A 20,564-nucleotide genomic window follows, 5' to 3' on the forward strand; every position below is an offset into this window, starting at 1 on the left:
GCAACATATTTGTAATTTCAGATCAACAGTAAAAAAAAAGAATCAGCATGGGAAATGACAAAAAGTCTATATGATGCTTGGTCAGGATGGCTTGTAGTTACACTGACGGGATTGGCGTCAGGTAAGGAAAAGGTTTACCTTGCTTGGTTTTGCTTTTAAGTTAACTGAACAACTTCCCCACCCCCACCTCACCCTTCCACTTTTAGGTAAATTAGATTTTTTTAGAGTGCTTACATCTCTTGGAAAAAATAAGTATGAGACCAGGAGACAGAGGCTTCTAAATCTAATTGGCTAGGGCACTTTTACTTATCAATTTGACTGGGTTTTCTAGACTCTGTTTCCATATGTGATAAATGGTTTGAATGAATGAAATAGCCTAAGTCCTGCAGTGTTCTAACAGCTCTGCGTGTGTCTGAGCCTCATGCAGTCTCCATCATTAACACGGCCACACCATGATGCAGATGAAGGACGAAAGCACAGGAGCAGTTCAGTGCTCGTCCACAACCTTGAAGTGACAGGTGACCCACTAAATGGTCTGTTCTTTAGTCCTGCACTGTCCACTGTGGCTGTTAGGTCCCTAGAGAGAGGAGTTGGACAGCTAGCAGCTGATGGTGTGAGTCCCACTAGGGGCAGGTAGTTAGAATAGCTCCCTGCCTCCATCAGGCACGACAGAAAACATAAGAAAGTAAGGTATTTGTGGAGAACAGAGAAGTATTGATAAGTGACATTTTTAGTATTCTGTCAGTAAGATAATTTTCAAAAGTATAGCTTTCCATTAATTAAGAAAAAATACAAAGTTACAATGAATAATTCAGTGAATGATACAAGCTTCCTTAATTATATTTAATGAACATTTTATTCTATTATTTTGATTTGAAACAATTTCAGCATGTAACTCTAAGTCTACTCATAAGTCTACTGACTAGATGGAAACATGGCTAATTAAAAGTCCTGATTTTAGTTACCAGAGTTGTAATGAGTATTTTAGTACTTTTAAAATAACCTTTTCTCTTTTTTAAGTTGTGATTTATTTTAATAATGTGAGTTGGTCTTAATTCCAAACAAAGATACCAATTTTATTTTAAAATAGAGCTATTAACAATTTTTAAAACTAATGCACATGTATTTAAAACTTTAGATTTCGATATCAGTGCCTAACTGACCTTTATAGGATGTTTTTGCTTTTCTTTAACCCTTAACTAGCTAGTGCCAGCTCTCTCTAAATAGCCATATTTTGGAGCGTTTCCATTGCCTTCTTACAGGGGCGCTGGCTGGATTGATAGACATTGCTGCTGACTGGATGACTGACCTGAAAGAGGGCATCTGCCTCAGTGCATTGTGGTACAACCATGAACAGTGTTGTTGGGGCTCTAATGAGACGACGTTTGAAGAGAGGGATAAATGTCCACAGTGGAAAACATGGGCAGAGTTAATCATAGGTCAAGCAGAGGTAAGTCTTTGCTGAGTTAGTCTCTGCTGTGTGTAATAATAGCCACTTCCAATAGTTATAGAATCAGTTACATTAGGTGACTGTACCCTGCACTAAAGAAAAGGAAGCAAGCCTCTGTAGCAGAGGGATGGAAGACAGACATAGTGAGGACGAATGCCGGCTGTCTGCAGCAGCCTTTGTGGTACTTACTGCATAACCACATGAGTCATGTGGTTCGGGATGTGGGTTTAGGGCAAGGTGTGACAGAAGCATAGTTCCTGCAGCAGCAGCTGTGCAAAGTTGATAGAGAGTTATTAATGTGGATCAATGCATTATGTCGCTAATTTTGGTGAAATATGAATTATGGAAGTGCAAGATACATTTTAAATATGTACGGACCTCTTTCTGAGTCCATTTTTGTCTGTATATATTTTCAGGGCTGGTCATTTTGTGTTGGATAACTAATGACATCGCTAATCCTTAGTGTGGCTAATATGCCTTTGTCTGCTCTCCTTGGTTCCTATAATTCTGTGTCTAGAGCTGGGTTCCTGTGACATTTTTTCCTCTTCTACATTAATGGATCTATTGAGACCTGGCACTGCTTTGGTCTTGCTTATGCTGCCTTTTTCTAAGAGACCCTGTTTTAAGTTAAACTTCTTGATATTTTTGGTTCTTAAAATTTTCCTGTGAATGTGCCCACGCCAACGTTCCCCCCCCTTCCCTACATACAGGAGGCCATAATACAGGAGGTGTGGTGTAGATGTATCAAGTGGGGTTGGGCTCCCCATAATTTATTGATACATGCATTATGTCCAGCTATGTTTTTCTTCAATGGCCTTTATTTGCCAGAAAAGATGCCTCCCAAAGAAAAAGTGCCTTGAACTGGAGCAAGGCTTATGCATTTGCTGATGGTGGAAGGTCACATATTTTCTTTAGGTAGTACAATATTTAATATTATCACAGTGATGTTCTGGAATAAAACTTAAATTTAAGACATTAGATATATTTTATATTCACATATGGATATATTTAAAACCATTGTTATACTCAAAGTTGAAGTTGAAAGAATGTGTTTTGGGTTTACATTCCATGTGTTGTTAATTGAGGTCATTTAATGACATTCAGGAGAATTGCAGCAGCGTGCAATCGTATTGCCAAGGGCTGTGGAAGCAGTTCATTGACTAAGAGTGTGCACTGCACTTGCAGAGAACCAGAGTTCAGCTCTCAGCACTTGCACGGAAGCTCATAGCTGTATTTGCATCTCCAGGGAATCACATCACCCTTTTCAGAACTCCCGAAATGTTGGCTTCGCATGCATACAGTTCAGCGAATTCCTCAGCCACACGCATATACACATTAAACAAACAGATCACAAAAAACCCAAAACACAACAAGAAAGAAAAAATCCAAGTGCTAGCAGTTTCTGAAACATTTGTGGGTAGGCATAGGTCAGTGTAACATGTAACAAGACTTTAGGCACCCAGAAAACTAGGAAGTTCACCAAGCGGAAATAAAGCTTCTTAGTATGTACAGTGATTAGTTTTTGGATTCTACTTAAATACCTTGTTCACACAGAGTGTTTATTATTGTGGAAATAAATCAAGAGGCTTTTAGAACTTTTACCCAGAGTGTGTGTGTGATGGCATGCGCTTTTGTAGTCCCAGCTACTTAGGAAGCTAAGGCAAGAGGATTTCTTGAGCTTAAAAGTTTGAACTCAGTCTGAGCAGCATATCTGAATCACACATCTAAAAGTACAAATAACAGTAATGGGGTAAGTTCTACATCAGTTTCTTATGTGGTAGGCTCTTGAATTAGTGGTGCATACTCTGAGCTATTTTTGCCTTTTAGGGTCCTGGATCTTATATCATGAACTACATCATGTACATCTTTTGGGCTTTGAGTTTTGCCTTTCTTGCAGTTTCCTTGGTGAAAGTATTTGCTCCGTATGCCTGTGGCTCCGGAATTCCAGAGGTAAGCCATATAATAGTCACTGAATGATAATTGTATGCTACTTTTTATCCTTAGGAACTGAAGTTTTTTAGAAAATAGTGGGGTTTTTTTTTCTGTTTTTTGTTTTGTTTAGTTTTGTTTTAACTTGAAAAAGAAAACTTAAAACATAAAAGCTGGGGGCTAAAGAGATGGTCCACTCATCAGTCTTTCTCTCTCTCTCTCTCTCTCTCTCTCTCTCTCTCTCTCACATACACACACACACACACACACACACACACACACACACACACACACAGGCACGCACATGCGCCTTCTCATCCACTAATGCATAGCTCATGAGTAAGAATAAGAATATTAAGTTTAAACAATAAAACTTCATAAATGTTTGTTGCCTAAAGTTTTTTGATGACTTAGTTGATGTTTTGCTACTTGACTCTGATTGTAATATATTGTTTTCTTTCTAAGACCGTTGACTAGAATAAATGAGCTAATGACTTATACATTTGGTCATTTTACAGTCTAAGGAGAAAATTGACTGCAGTTGGCCAGTAGCATAGATGTTTGCTTGTTTGTTTGTTGGATCAGTAATAATTTGAAAGAGAATAACATTTAGGCTTGAACTCATTTAGTTCTATTTTTTACTTTTTAAAAATTAGGGTTCTTTCTAACATTTTTGAAAATAGATTTATTTATTATGTATACAGCATTCTGCCTGAATGTTTGCATACAGAAGAGGACACCAGATCTGATTATAGATGCTTTTGAACCACTATGTGGTTGCTGGGAATTGAACTCAGGACCTCTGCAATAGCAGACAGTGCTCTTAACCTCTGAGCCATCTCTCCAGCTCCCTAACATATTTTTAAAAGATAAGTTATAGTGATTTTTAAAAGCTGTATAGGTAAGGATATCTTTAGAAAGGAATCAATACCCGAAATTGTTATCTGTTACCATTCATCGTCCGTGGTATAGGTAAGAATCCGCACAATTCCACTGTGGTAAGAAAGCATACTGTCTTTATTCTTTTTTTTTTTTTTTCTTTTCTTTTTTTTTTCGGAGCTGGCAAGCGCTCTACCACTGAGCTAAATCCCCAACCCCCTGTCTTTATTCTTGACAGACTGAAATGTATCTCAATGCTTGGTGCTTATTCCTATGACAAATTTTCAAATTTGCCTTTAAATTGATTATATATCACTCAGGCCCTACATTTACTGTACCATGACAATGTATTTTCATTTGTTCCTGAGATAAGATTCCCTCTTATCTTTGGTTGAATATTTAATTATATGATACAGATTTATCGTGTATGGTAAAATAGAGTTTGTTTTAAAAATAACGAATTGTTTTATACTTTGCCAAAGTTTGGTAGATTGTTTGGTGAGTGAAAGATGGGACTTTTAGCAAAGTTAAGTTCTCATGATTCCTAAATGAAATTAAATTGCCTTCCTCATTCCTTTGTAGATTAAAACTATTTTGAGTGGATTCATCATCAGAGGTTACTTGGGAAAGTGGACTTTAATGATTAAAACCATCACATTAGTGCTGGCTGTGGCATCAGGTTTGAGTTTAGGAAAAGAAGGTCCCTTGGTACATGTTGCCTGCTGCTGTGGAAATATCTTTTCCTACCTCTTTCCAAAGTATAGCACAAATGAAGCTAAAAAGAGGGAGGTAAGTGATGTTTGTAGTTCATTTAACAGAGATATGTTATAGAAACTTGATGTCCATTGAATGACTTCCTAGTATAAAGATCTATATAACTTTTTGCATAAATTATGTATTCAGATTTAAATTAGAGATTAGTCTGTGTTTCCTTTTTCTTTCTTAACTTGCACCTCTCTGGAATTGATTGCCACTACTGGTTTAGTCAGACTAGCAAGACCTCTTCCCTTCAGTTTCAGTCGATTCTTAAAGATCTTTGCTGTTTTTCATTCACTGGACTTTTGACATTTGCGTCTTCAGGCTTGGGAAGTTGGACTGTATTGTCCTCCCAGAGATAGGGTCTAGTGACATGGAAATTCTATATACTACACAGAAACCTTTCTCGAAAGCACAATGATGAAGTTCTGAGGGCCTTTAGGACTTTGAAAGTTTAAGTCAGAAATGTACAGTCAACACGGGAAATCCTCTTTATCCAGATACTTTACCCTCCTCTTTTACTGTTCTAAGACAACATGACCTTTTCTAACATATCATTAAACTAGACTTTAGCTTTAGCTCGGTTTCTGTATTGCTATGGGTGTTTCTGCAGGAAAAGCAGGATCCTGAGCATTGGTATAGACTCGAGTTTCTTTAGCCTCATTGGGTTTTTGGCATCTTAAATTATGTTTTTATAATCAGCCTTACATGGTACAGAGATATCATATGGTTGTTAAGGTATGGCTTTTACATAGCATCAAGGACTGATGAACTCAGGCCCTAGCCTTTCATCCTGTTGTCACTAGTGTGACCCTCTCCCCCCACAACACACATTTTTTTTATCAGTTCCTTTAATATAAATAATTATAGTACCCACATATTATACAAGGCATATACAAGGAATATTATACAACATATAAGCTATGTACAAGTTATATAGTACCTTGTAATATTAGCATTAAAGTATTGTTCTTGTAGTATATATAGATATCCCCAGAGTGAAACATTTAAAAGCATCATATTTTCGTCTTTGAATGAAAATTCAAAAGATATACTTTGCCATGTGTCTGCTACTCTGGAAGTATTTGCTCACACTGTAAAGTTAATCCCACATCAGTTCTGGTATGACACTACCACCCTCACTTGGGAGTTAGCAAACTAGGGCTTAAAACGCCAGCAGACATGCTTTAGATAGCATACAGTTTGTAGCAGAATATAGATTCAAATTACCTTTTCGGATTCCAAAAATTGTTTTTAACTACTGTGCTATTGCTATAATTATATATGTATGTTGGAGGTGTGCTAAACAAAAAGAAGCTTCCAAATCCTGTATTTTGGGATTTTAGATGGTATTTTAAGTGCTTTATCCATACTCACTAAGTAACCGTAACATCACCATCATCGCAGAGGAGAGCAGGGAACACTCGGGGCTGAGAGACTTACCACAGCAGCTTCGTACAGTTCATGCCAGCTACACCTTATGCTTATCTCCTAATTTTCTTCCAGAAAATTTGTAAAATTAGATGATTTGAGGGAGTGCTTAGGGTACCCTCAGATATTTACTGGATCAAAGTGGTGAAAGGAATAAAGAATCTTAATAATAATTCGATAAATTTCCAGGTAAGAAGTCAGCAGTGATCAAGTACCCCTAGAGAGCTGCCCAGCAGTTTCGCAGGAATGTGTGTAGAGTTTTTCTTCCTTGAAACTGTCTTTACCATGTAGTTAGTGACTCAGGGGCTGTTGTCTGTACTTTTAGACTATACTTAGAATGATCACGTGAGGCAGGAAGTTCAGAGAAAGGGTTTAGAATAATTATAACAGAAACTGTTTAATGGAATAGTATGTTTTTCATAAGGTTTAGAGTAATGAGTGAAGCAGTTAGCTCCAAAGTCTGGAGAAATTACCCTACTTAAAAATAAGTAGACACTTACCACCATTCCGTGGGTTTCACTCTCTCCCCTCCGTACTAACGTAAGATTGAAGGTTGTCTGTGTTTATTCATTGCTTTCTCTTTACAATATGCTCATTGCTGTGCTTGACATTAATGTTTTGATGGTTTAGAAAAGTGCAAATGAGTTTTAAATTAAAGAAAAAATAACTTAGAAGAAATGAATATTTGCCTCCCTTGCTTTGCAAGGAGGATGTGTAGGTTACGATGAGAAGAGGCACTGGGGAAGTGTGTTTGGTGCGTGTTGATTGATAAGGGAACCACATCCTCTCCCAGGTGCTGTCAGCCGCCTCAGCTGCTGGTGTCTCTGTGGCTTTTGGTGCGCCAATTGGAGGAGTGCTTTTTAGTTTGGAGGAGGTACGTACAAAAGAATAGCATTAAAAATGATGTAGAATTATATTTACAACTGTATCTTGGTGCACACTTTACTTTTATGCTAGTATTATAGAATTAAAGATTTTAACTTTATTTTTATACAGTTCTCCATAAAAATATTTTATATATAACTTATAACCACAGAAAATTGTTTTATTTTTTATTAATGAATTTTTATTAATGTTTTATTTTTGTTAAGATTTGTTTTTAAATTCTGTGTATGGATATGTGTTTGGGTCATATATAGACGTGTGAGTTGCAGGTAGCCACAGAAGTCAGAAGAGGGCATCAAATGCCCTAGAGCTGGACTCGCAGGCTGTTGTGAGCCACTGGGTGGAGGTGCTGGGTGCCAAACTTAAGTTCTCTATAAGAGCAGGACTGACTGTGCACTTTACTGCTGAGCTGCCTCCCCAGCCGCCAGCTTTAAACCCTTTGTTCATGATAAGTAGTAGGAACTGTTTCTAGTTCAACTTTACATAATTAAAACTAGCAAAATAGGAATTTCACTCAGTGGAAGCCACTAAAACCTATATATCTGCTAGCTAAATTATACCTGTATTTTTACTTTTACTATTTTAAATCAGATCGTAAGCCAACTTTAATAAAGTTTTATGATTTGCTTGTTTAAAATTTGTATGATTGTTTCTTTATTTCTTTGTATGATTATTTCTTAAATAGTTGCTGATGTCTAAGGAAATAATTTTATTGCTTCAATGGAACATGTATTTTTTATAGAAGAGAGAAAACTACATTTTTAATAGTTAACAAGAGTTACTAAGGAGATATTTATAGCTAGCATAATCGAATTAGATATGAAACTTTTGGAGAACTAAACAGTCCTTGGATTCTGGATGATTACAGACATTCATAATCACCTAGTGTGAACTTGTAGTTATATGGTAGTCAAAGAAAAAGCATCCTTTTTAAAAGTAGGACAAATCACTTAAATTTGCTGCAACAAAGCTTGAGTTACTTAAAGTGAATTTTATGTTTATTTCAGTTACAGTTACTTAGACATAATAAATAGCGTTAACCTTTCCTTTCTGTTTTTAGGTTAGCTATTATTTTCCTCTCAAAACTTTATGGAGATCGTTTTTTGCTGCTTTGGTGGCGGCCTTTGTTTTGAGATCCATCAATCCATTTGGTAACAGCCGTCTGGTCCTTTTTTATGTGGAGTATCATACACCATGGTACCTTTTTGAACTGTTTCCTTTTATTCTCCTAGGGGTATTTGGAGGGCTTTGGGGAGCTTTTTTTATTAGGGCAAATATTGCCTGGTGTCGCCGACGCAAGTCCACCAAATTTGGAAAGTATCCTGTTCTTGAAGTCATTATTGTTGCAGCCATTACTGCTGTGATAGCCTTCCCCAACCCATACACAAGGCTCAACACCAGTGAACTGATTAAAGAGCTGTTTACAGACTGTGGCCCCTTGGAATCCTCCTCTCTTTGTGACTACAGAAATGACATGAATGCCAGTAAAATTGTTGATGATATTCCTGACCGACCAGCAGGCGTTGGAGTATATTCAGCTATCTGGCAGTTGTGCCTAGCACTCATATTTAAAATAATAATGACAGTATTCACTTTTGGTATCAAGGTAAGTGCTCATGTGAGTTGATACTGGAATAATGATATGTCCAAGATACTTATGTGTAATAAGAAATGAAATTTCATCCAAATGATTGTAATTCTGAGATCAAAATCTGAAAAGGATGTATTAGTCTGAAATCAAGAGGTTTCTAGTAACTTCTGGAGACACTCGGACCGAGTCTGTTTTTCTGCATTTTCCAGGTTTGAGGGGCTGTATCCCTTCCTTTGCAACTGAAAGCCAGCCATGGCTGGCCAGATCTTTCTCTTGTCTAGTTCTTAGAAATACTATTTTCTCATGAAAAAAATCTAGGATTACTTTTAATCTACCCAGATAATACAGGATAATCTCTTGTTTTAAAAGTCAACTGGCTAACAATCCAGGAGAAACCATTATTCTACCTTCTCTGTACCATTGTCATATGCTAGCTTCAATTGGCACTGTGGTTTCAGAATCAAGTTGTTAGATCAATAAATATTGTGACTCTATCCATCAGGGACTTAGGGCCATGAGCCCCTTTGCTTCTCTTGGAGTCACTAAAAACAGCTTTCTTTTTTTTTTTTTTTTTTTTTTTTTTCCTTTTTTTCGGAGCTGGGGACCGAACCCAGGGCCTTGCGCTCCCCAGGCAAGCGCTCTACCGCTGAGCTAAATCCCCAACCCCGTAAAAACAACTTTCTTATGAATGCCAACATGGAGAAGCAAATGTCAACTTGCCCTATACTGTTCTTTCAATCATGCCACCTGAAGTTCCTGTAGCAGTTGGTACTTGGCGGGGATGGCATACTTTCACAGACTCATGTGGCATATAACAGCTTTATTTCTGGGAGATTAGAAGGTTGATACTTTTGAGTTAAGATTGCATTTCTTTTGCCCTTTTTAGTCCATTGAATATCAAACTTGAAAAAGGAAAAAGTCCTGCAGTTTTACTCTCCTCTTTCGTAGTAGAGTAAGTTAAAGAGGCCATAAAGTTCTCTTGTCTAGGGGTTGTCCCGTGCACAAATCCCCGTGTTAACAGTAGAATGACACCAAGGATTCTCAGAGCTGTGGTTGGCCAACACCGAGGAAGCTGAAGGCAGATGGCAGGCCCTTTTTAAGTCCCGGTCTCTGGCTGAAGGATTATAGCTGAAGCTTGTGAAATGTATTTTACATCCCTTTAACTGGCTCAGAACGTGCCAATATGTTCTGTGCTTATTTTTTAAGAATTTCTTCCAATAAACATTTTTCTCCTTTTAGTTGATTCACATGTATATTCCTTTTAGAATACTCGGGACTCTGGAAATGATACCTGACTTAAGTTGTAGCTCTTTATGAGCAGTAACACCTGCTATTTCTACCATTTTTGAAAGTATAATGGTGGGACAACCTTGGGAGCTTTCTGCTTTAGAATGAATAGAATTGGTTTTATGGGAAATACCCATCTTTCTCTCCTCATTCCTTCAACTTTCTGGGGACTATTAAAAAATTTGTTAGAGACTAAGGATTTTTTAGGATAAAGGATCATATATTCTGAGTTATTTCTCTTGGGCTTAGAGAACCTGCTTTATTACTTTGTTACTGACATCAAAGAGTACTAACACACTGTTTGATATAGCAGGGTTTGTGATAGTTTACTTTGTGTAAGGATCTTAGAGTGTCATTAGATCTGAGTGGAGCCAATCGTTAGACACAAATCCATAGGACACAGTTTTCAGTTGCATGATTAGAGAACTGTTATCTCATTAACCAACCATCCCTTTGCATGCTGTCACAGGTCCCGTCGGGCCTGTTTATCCCCAGCATGGCGATCGGAGCCATTGCAGGGAGGATTGTGGGGATTGCTGTGGAGCAGCTCGCCTACTACCACCACGACTGGTTCATCTTCAAGGAGTGGTGTGAGGTCGGGGCTGACTGCATCACTCCTGGGCTGTATGCCATGGTTGGTGCTGCCGCATGCTTAGGTAACGTGATCCCTTCTGTTGGCTTGTCTGTGGCTGTTGGCAATGAGAAATAAGAGGCAGTAAGTAGTAGATTCTGGTTGCTAGGAAGAAGATGCAAGGTAGAGGGAAGGAGCCATTTTTAAAGACTTGAAGCACCACTCTCCTTGTGTAGTATTGGATTTTGTTTTATTTGCCCGAGAGCATTTGCTACTGTAAAAATTTATTAATAGTTACCATATTTGTAATATCACATAATGCTTTATGATAGAAATCATTTTGGTACAGCATAGCCTTAATCTGAATCCTGGTCTTTTTTTCATTGTTAAAGTTCTTAGTTGTAACAACTGATAGCAGTGTTCCTAAAGTCAGCATTATAATCAGGCTTTACATTGTAATCAGAATAGCTTCACATTAAAGTCTATAATAACTCATTATCAGCCTTAATAAAGATTTATCAAATCACCCACTAGCATCTAAGTTACATTTGTAGAAAAGTAAGAAATAGTAACTACTCATTTTAGCAATATAAAAGCAAATTAATAGTTTTAAACCTGTAAGAATCTATTGTTTTCTTTGGCTGAAAATTTATTTCGTTTTATGTTCAAAATAGTATACCAAAAATGTTGGTATACTATTGGATAACTGTTAGTACTTTGACTTTGCTCAGTGACTCAGAATCTACAGAAGGGTACTATCAAATGGAATTAGAAACCAGTTTCACCAAAGCAGCAAGTATTTATTAGTGTCGCATTAAAGCAGATACAGTGAGAGGTTACAGAAGAAGTGTGGTCTGCCTCTGGAAGGATAAGCCTAGCACTAAGAAAACAGCAGTGTGCACTGTCTGGGCTCATAGTGCAGGGCAGGAAATTAGAGGGACTAAGAGCTCAACTGTTCCCGGAAAGCTGCAGTAGGAGTTGGATTGTTTTAAAGGTAATTTTTAACTAAGAAGTATACATTATACATAACCTTCATACTTCCAAGTCTTTGGTGAAGATTTATCTTTGAGGCAGCCCTTGTTAAAGACTCTCAATCACAGTTCTTTTATTTGGGTATGCCTGCCTTCCACTTTAATTATGAGCTTACTGGTGACAATTACAAAATCCGATTCTTCGAGCAGTTAACTTTAGGGTCACAACGGATAAACAGCAAAACATAGCAAGAAGGATAGTCAGATATACAGAACAGAATTCAGGCAGGCAGGCCTCCAATGCCCGGGTCGCAGAAATGCAGCCTGGCTTTGGGGATGGGCCCTGGAGATTAGAACTCAGGTCCTCATGCTTGCACATTACATGCTCTTGCTCACTGAACCACCTCCCCGCCCTCTATTACATTTTACTTTCCATCACACAGATTTGTCTGGCTCTCAATACATAATATGTTTAAAACATGAATGAATTCAAGTCATTCATTTTTTTAAAGCTGGATTTTGAAGAATCACACAGACTTTTGGTGATATGCTAAGATAAAACCCAAGTAAATACATAAATATAACTTAAGAAGCTCACAATGCTTATCGGTTCAATAAGACTATTTCTTTATCTAAAAAAGGAAGGCCTGCCTTGCATCACATAAGTACTTACTGTATGTCAGCATGTCCTAGTCAGTTTATGTATGGGCTGGTTTTGTGTGTCAACTTGACACAGACAAAGGAGTGAAATTTGTCTTTGCTGCAGCATTAAATCAAAATGGCAGAGTTGCTTTTCTTGCTCAGCTGTGTTTTTTGTCTGTTTTTTTATTGTTAAAAGGATTTAAAAATGTTATAATCATCTTCCATGATATAGCCAGATTGGTTTTTCTCTAGAACATATTAGACATAATGGTTATATCCTGAGAGTAGTCGTTTTTGATGATAATGCTTTTCGCTGATCAAGAGCTGTCTAGTTTCCTTGTTCACCTGCCTAGTACAAGACTCTGTAACTTATACTGGTGAGGATTCTGCCTTTCCTGACCACTGGTGTTTATTTCTTTCAGGTGGTGTGACAAGAATGACTGTCTCTCTGGTGGTTATTGTTTTTGAACTTACTGGAGGCTTGGAATATATTGTTCCTCTTATGGCTGCAGTAATGACCAGTAAATGGGTTGGTGATGCCTTTGGTAGGGAAGGTATTTATGAAGCACACATCCGACTAAATGGGTACCCTTTCTTGGATGCAAAAGAAGAATTCACTCATACAACCCTGGCTGCTGATGTCATGAGACCTCGAAGAAGTGACCCTCCCTTAGCTGTTTTGACACAGGACAATATGACAGTAGATGACATAGAAAACATGATTAATGAGACCAGCTATAATGGCTTTCCTGTTATAATGTCAAAAGAATCTCAGAGATTAGTGGGATTTGCCCTCAGAAGAGACCTGACAATTGCAATAGGTATGGCTTTTAAAGACACCATCATGAGTGTGTATGTCTTGTGTGCAATACATTTTTAGGAGGAGTAAAAGCAATTTTGTTTAATTGGTTGGGTTTTCAGGGGTGAGTAGTGTTAGTTATATATATTATAATTCTTGTGTTCTTTAGGAAAGGAATGTATGTTTCAGTGATTATTTTTCTGCTCTGTGATGGGAAAACCAGTAAGATTTTGAATCTTTGCCAGCAACTCTAAATCAAAACCCTTCCTTGTGATGTCAAAGATGAGAAAAGAGACTTCCTAAGTCATTGATTTGCCAGTCCCTTAGATTGTGCAGCAGTGCCTTGAGTTAGGAATGTCAAACAAGTCCCACCTGCCACCATCCTTCCCATTCTCTAGGGCTTGCTAGTTGCCAGCCCAAGCAAAAGGAAAAGAGGTGAGCAGCTTTGGAAGTCCTAAAGAAAGGGAAAGGAGTGGCCAGGTTTAGAAGCCAGGGCATGTTTAGTAATTCATAGTCCTACCTGCTGTACATAGATACTGACTTCAGCTTATGTCACTTGACAGAGGGAGACGGTAGTACAGGAAATAATGGTAGTCTAAGGGAATATACTGACATATCGAGATGTGGCATCAGAAATCTTAAGTTACAAGATAACGTTTGGACACATCTTAAATATGTGTATAATTTCCTGTAAACTTTAAAATGTTTACCAAAAAATCAGTTCTGTACAGTATACTATATATGTATATATAATTTTACATTATTGAAAGACAGATTTGTCCATGCTCAACAAAATATGATAATTGAAATACCAGCTTAAATATGCTTTTCTTCTTTTTTTTTTTTTTAAAGGAATATAAAACTATTTATTGACCACTGTTCACCATTATTTACAATAAAGTAAATATACAGTTGGATGACATTCTGACACTACAAAGTTCCTTTTCTGGCTAATTGAACCAGAATGCAAATACTGAAAAGATTGATCCTACCCGTAAGGAATGAGTCAGGGTAAAGGAAAGGCATGCAGGGCACTAATTGATATTAGCAAATTTTGTTCACTCACTTAGTCAGCAGGTCTTAAATCGCCAACATCAGCTCCAACCATGATTCTATTTCCACATCAAACAGATTCCATGAATCATAACCTTTTAGTACAGATTTTAACGTCCTACAAAGGAATGGTTCACCAGAGGAACCTTTACACAGACCCACTGACCTGGACCTGCCTCTGTAGACCAGGGGCCTCTTAAATCAGAGCTCCACCTGCCTCCAGAGTTCTGGGATTAAAGATGCACACCACCATACTCGGCCAAGTCTTGCTATTAAATCATACTACTATGTTGTCTAATTCCATTTCCTGAAGGGGTGTTGGTATGGACAACATTCTGTAAATAAACTATCCAATAAATTACAGACTCTGCTTATTCTGAAAGGTTATGGTTTCAGGAGAACATTCACGGTGATGGAATCTCATCAACTTGCGTTTTCACAGTCAGTTCTTTTGAGTATTAAAAAAAAAAAAGATAAAACAGGCAGGTTATGTAAGTGTTTTATGCATACACTGCATACGAACAAACAAACAAAAAAACCCAGAATGGTCCTTCTGTGTCCCAGTTAAAAATAAGTTCTGACTTGAGTAATGACTGTAAAATCTCCCCAGCAATTAAGAAAAGCTGTTCTTCAAAGCTGAGGAAATACAACATGGTATCAAATATTCTGCTGTTAAAGGAAGCAACTACAGAAAGCTCTCACTTGCTCAAAGGAATCAGTGCCTTTTGATGCAGAACAAAAACCAAAAATATCCCAACTACTGTCAATACTTTCAAAACCAGCATATCAAACTTGATTTTCATTAGAATGCTATTTTTTCCACACTAGTAATTCAAAACCCAAGATCCAGATTATATATATATATATAAATATATATATATGTAAATATATATGTAAATATATATGTAAATATATATATATATATATATATATGTAAATATATATATAAATGCAAACAATTATTGTGCTTCATCTTCGGGACAAGAATGCCAAGTCAGCCTCTCCTCATAGAAGGCGATGACAATCTGAGGACACTTCATATTCACCTCCTTTGCCAGCACCAAGTCAGCTTCATCTGAGTCCTTCCATTTCATGAGAAACATTAGCTCTCCACTGCTGTCTGTGGCACCGATTATTCGCTCAGGGTCAAGGCCCCTGGCAAAGCCCCTGGGCTTGTCAGCAGCATCTCTCTTCTTCTTCGATTTGCTATCATCAGATTCACTGTCAGATAAAGATTTCCTTTTTGTACCATCTTTTTCTTTACCAGCTTTTTGAGAATTAAGAAATGCTTCAATTAATTCTGGACAATCTAAATTTTCTTCTGGTTCCCAAGTATTATCAGCATCTGTGAACCCCTTCCACTTCAGGAAATACTCCACCTTCCCATTCACTACACGACGGTCCAGTACTTTTTCTACCACAAATTCTTCAGGCTCTGCCTCTTCAGCTTTTTTACTCTTTCCATTCTGTTTCTTTCCCATTTTTTGCAATGTAGTTTTATTGGAGGCCATTTTTAAAATTTAATCGGAGACTTGAAGAGCACTCAGATGCTCAGGGCCGCGGATGCTTTTCTTCTTAATTGAGAATTAGAGGATGAATTTTAAGAATACTAAGTCCAAATAAAAGGTCTCAGTTTATTTAAGATTATGAAAATAAAAGTGAAACTCTTTTTAAGAATCTTCTCAGTGATACGGGAACAGAAATCTAGTCTGGCACACACCTATAATCCGGTTACACTGAGGTGGAGGCCATGGATTGCATGTTTGAGGCTGTGGGGCTACATAGTATAACCCTAACTCTACAGGGAAAAAAGAAATGAAGTCTGCTGGTTTTTACTTCAAAGGCCTGTGAATGAGTGACATGAAATCATTTTTAAAATAAGACAACTTAGCAGATACCATGGTACTTTGCCCGATAGAATGTTGCTCTCTAATAATTACGATGTTCGTATCCAAGTCATGTTACCGTAAACATTCTTCCTTTAATTGACAAATAGAAACTAATGTTATGTTTTGATATGTGAACTGTTATCTGTCTGTCTGCCTGCTTAAGTGCCTGCCTGCCTGAATTCTGTTCTGTATATCTGACTATCCTTCTTGCTATGTTTTGCTGTTTATCCGTCCCTGTGTTAGTGTCCCTACCAAAAAGCTTTGCTCTGGGTTTATTGAACAGCACAGACAACACGGCATGGGAAAGGTATAAGGGATACTTTAAAGAATCTGTAAGGGTTTTACAAGGGATTAGCGTACTTACTTCAGCTGCCCTAGAAGCACTCAGAAAAGCAAGCATAGCTGCAGATGTACTGTTATCAAGTCATATCTGTTCCCAGCATTCGTGACAAATATTGCCTCTGTGAAGCCATTTTTGAATTGTTTGCTGTTTTCAGTAAATTAATACCACAGTACACATGTACGGGCATACATTACTCTGGGTCAGGAGCATGGAAGAATAGTATATAATTTAAGATTAAAGCTATGCTCTGGCTTAGGTTGTAAAAGCTGATTACGTGGGGCAATTCAAGGCAAATAAAGTTGTTACCTTGTTCTCTTAAAAGGCAGGTTAAACAGGCTGAGTACACAACAGGAAATCAGCTTAATTACATAGTCTTTTAAGTGGCCTCAAGATGTGTTATTAACTCAGAATTTCCAGTCTCTTTGAATATAAGAGAAATTTTCATAAAATGTATCACCACACCTAAATGTTTGAGTATTTAGGGTCATTTTCATTGGTGATATATTTTTTATTATTTGTATATTTAACATTTTAACTATTTGATACCACATTATTACTTTTGTTTCTATTAGTAGATTATTGTAACTACAGTTGTTTTTAACACTTTTGCTTTTTATATCCAAGTACTAAGTGATATATACACCCTTATTACAGTATTAGAGCACACTAAATTTGATTGCCTACTTCTGATAACTTATTGGGTGACCTTGTTGATGTCATGCTTCCCATTGTATTATTCTGTGTATCCATTTTGCCTGTACACTGTTACTGTTGTCATGGGCATGCCATTAGGTATGTTCCTACTCCCTAAAAGCAACTTAGTAAGCATTTTTTAAGAACCATTTATGTTGTCACTAGTGGATGTCTCTTTCATACCATGACTGTACTTTTCAGGTGGCTGGTTCACAAGCCCTTGGAACCGCACTTAGTGCCTGGTACTCAAATGTGTTCACAACATAGGTGAATACAGCGTTAGTGGCCAGGAAGAGGAAAAAGCACGGCCATTCATTTCCAAGCAGTAATGTTCCCTTCTTTCCAGTCACACTGTAGTTTATTATTTTGACTTAATACTTTGTGTCAAAATTTATGCTCAAAATATTTTCACTATAACTAATACTATATTTACACACACACACAGTTTTCAATAGTGTTTATTCAAAACACCAAGCCCAAGGCTGGATGCCTTTCATTTGCACATTCTGTCCATGTTCTGGGTTTCCATTTTCCTGTGTGTGGTCTCTGCTTTCTGTCCTTTCACCTTCTGTCTTAGACTCTCAGAGTTGGGAGAAGAAACAGGCAGCTGGATAGAGCACCTTGTTGGGGAGGAGAAATTGATAGAGCCTTTATGAGTAAAACCCAAAAGGCAGTCCCTGCTCACTGGAACTGCACTTGGCAGTTTCAGCCCTCTGCAGGGCTCTTGATTCATCAAAAGAGTGGGAAGAAGACCAGCTGATACACAGTAGTGGGTTGACAGCAGAGTGACCGACCGGCTTTAGTCTCAGCTCCAATGCAGACTAAGTCAGAGTCAACATAGGCAGACTTTAGTTGATGACGGATTCTGTAGTAGACTGCTCTTGTGATGATGTGTACATTTTATTTTAAATAAAATCCCTATTTCAAACATGCTTCCTTGTCTCTGCAGTTAGAAAATAATAGTTCAGTGCCACTGAAGAGAATTGTATCACAGTATAATTGTAGAATATTATTGTCAGGTTCTGTGTCAGTCAGATAGGAAAAATTAGCAAATGGCTTATCAGTTAATTCTCTCTTAAATAGAAGACAGGAAAAGGGAAAGGGACCAGGAGTCATAGAGCACACTGTTTTTAATGCCAGAATAAACAATGTTGCCTATAAGAAAAGAAAATCCACCAATTGAAAATGGTTCCTCTTCTCTTTCTCGTTCTCAGAAAGTGCCAGAAAAAAACAAGAAGGTGTTGTTGGCAGTTCTCGGGTGTGCTTTGCCCAACACACTCCATCTCTTCCAGCAGAAAGTCCTCGGCCATTAAAACTGAGAAGCATCCTTGACATGAGTCCTTTTACAGTGACAGACCACACCCCAATGGAGATTGTGGTAGACATCTTCCGAAAGCTTGGTCTGAGGCAGTGCCTTGTCACTCACAATGGGTAAGTTTAACACCACAGAAAACAGCTCCCTCACTATAATCTCCTTATTAGTGGGACCTTTTCAGGGTAGAGTGCAAGTCAGCTCCCAAGTTGGAGTGTCTGACTTACGGTTATCAACGTAGGCTCAGTCAAGCATCACACTTGCCTGAGCGTAAGAAGGATGTCAGCTCCGTGCTCGTTGTCAAGGATACTATATTTCAGAGTCAGAGAAGAAATAGGGAGACATCCCCACGTAAAGAGCTTTTTGAACTTGAGGTGTTTCTTTCCTGGGGGTAGGGAGCATTGCCAAAGCCATTTTCTTTTTATATTGCCTTTTTTATGTATAGGGCTTTTTGTACATCTCTTTCTAAATATTTTTGGTGTATGCTCTTTGAGCCAGTATTTATCATTAATGAAATTATATGTGAAAATTTGCAATTAAACTAAAAATCTTTTAACAGTGCTGTTTTTCTTCTTACCTATTTATTTATTTTGGTTTACCTTCTCTAAAACAAATTAGACCCATAAACTGAACTGTTAATTACTTATAAACATTCATGTATTTAGGGCCTTTTATGTCCATTATATTATTTTATTTTTCTTTGTTGAATTTTAAATTTTTTCTTTGTTGGTTTTGTTTCTGAGTTGGGGCCTCACTGTAGTCGGACTGGTCTTGAGTCTGTGACCCTTGTGAAGCTCAGGAGCTCTGAGATTCCAGGCATTTACCTTCTTGCCACTGACCTGTTGGGGTTCGTAGAGCATTGTTTCATGTGAAGTCTTTCGACAGAAATTCTAGGAAAGGGGAACAGATGTTGTTCTGGGTTTGTTATGAACTGAGGGCTCACCCTGAATAAAATGAAGCTGATTAAATATTGTAGCAAACACATCAGAGGATCACAATTGATTTTTGTCTTGATAAGGTTTTACATAAAACCTGTGGGTAACAGAACATAGGACCCCTTTCTAGGAAAAGGTGGAATTAAAGAAAACAAAACAAAACCAAAATAATAATAATAATAATAATAATAATAATAATAATAATAATAATAAAGTAAGACAACTTACTGAACCCTTTTACACCTTTTCACAAAATCCTGCAGCTCTGTAAACTAGGTAGGGTAGTTCTATTTGACAGGTCTAATAATGTTTTTTTTCTTCCTTTTTTTTTGGGGACCGAACCCAGGGCCTTGCGCTTGCTAGGCAAGCGCTCTACCACTGAGCTAAATCCCCAGCCCCCTAATAATTCTTTCAAATTAACTCTCCAGCTCACAAAAACAAACAAACAAACAAACAAACAGAATCCTGCTATAGCATAGTTTACTGACAGAATATTCTTTCTTCATGATTTCTTAATCTCTTAAAACATTTTCTGGGCCTTTACATTATACCATATTAGGTTAGGAACAGGAGTATAATAGATAATAGATACTTATTCTTCTATTTAAAACAAAACAAAGCAGAAAGTGGAAACATTAGAGCCATGTTGGTTGTTTACTTTTTGGATATAAATAAATCAAAAATGTTTTATAAAATACTATTGTCTAGTGTTTTGTTTGCTCCTATCTAATTTTTAAAAATGCTATTACATTTCTTTGTTTAAAATTTAATAAATATTAGTTAAACTGTGTGTTCCATAAAGCTTTGTCTTAGACCCTTTGAGTCATTATATGGCTTGCTTGGAACTGTGTGTTGAGCTTTCTTAAGCCATTGTTGGCTTTGAGTTCCCTGTGCCTACGCTGACAAACACCAGTTCAGTTCTGTTCTGGTGATTAAATTAGCCTACTGTGTAGCTTAATTTTCATAGGTCACCTTATTGGCTAATTGACAGGATTTGGGCAATATAGACCCTAAAAAGTAAAATACTTAAGGATTAAATTCTTTTTTAGGGGGACAAGAATTGGTTACGTACAGTTTTACCTGCTGCTGCTGGCATATAAACAAAGTAAAGGAATTGTCCTCCAGGGTCCATGGTTCACAGCCTTGAT

At 37.4% G+C, this 20,564-nt stretch overlaps 2 protein-coding genes across 10 annotated transcripts in view; one reads left to right on the forward strand and one right to left on the reverse strand.

The window, feature by feature from the left end:
* The window catches only part of Clcn3 (chloride voltage-gated channel 3), a 72,981-nt gene that overhangs the window by 45,655 nt on the left and 6,762 nt on the right, over positions 1-20,564 (forward strand). For all 9 annotated transcript variants that reach the window (NM_053363.3, XM_039094870.2, XM_039094868.2 and 6 more), the window contains 9 exons: positions 22-121; positions 1,263-1,450; positions 3,278-3,400; positions 4,841-5,047; positions 7,239-7,319; positions 8,391-8,936; positions 10,678-10,864; positions 12,815-13,213; positions 18,384-18,600. In NM_053363.3, the coding sequence (NP_445815.2) occupies positions 22-121; positions 1,263-1,450; positions 3,278-3,400; positions 4,841-5,047; positions 7,239-7,319; positions 8,391-8,936; positions 10,678-10,864; positions 12,815-13,213; positions 18,384-18,600 (2,048 nt within the window). The remainder of the gene's footprint in view (positions 1-21; positions 122-1,262; positions 1,451-3,277; positions 3,401-4,840; positions 5,048-7,238; positions 7,320-8,390; positions 8,937-10,677; positions 10,865-12,814; positions 13,214-18,383; positions 18,601-20,564) is intronic.
* On the reverse strand, positions 14,018-16,570 carry Cbx3l1 (chromobox 3 like 1). The gene has a single exon (XM_063275970.1). It carries the CDS (start codon positions 15,753-15,755, stop codon positions 15,204-15,206), a length of 552 nt encoding a protein of 183 aa, XP_063132040.1. The 5' UTR covers positions 15,756-16,570; the 3' UTR covers positions 14,018-15,203.

Source organism: Rattus norvegicus, chromosome 16 (genome assembly GCF_036323735.1).
Source record: "Rattus norvegicus strain BN/NHsdMcwi chromosome 16, GRCr8, whole genome shotgun sequence".
Classification (NCBI taxonomy): Eukaryota; Metazoa; Chordata; class Mammalia; order Rodentia; family Muridae; genus Rattus; species Rattus norvegicus.

Bases quoted from the DNA above. Each gene is read 5' to 3' on its own strand.
- Cbx3l1 (XM_063275970.1), bottom strand. From the start codon at position 15,755: ATGGCCTCCAATAAAACTACATTGCAAAAAATGGGAAAGAAACAGAAT.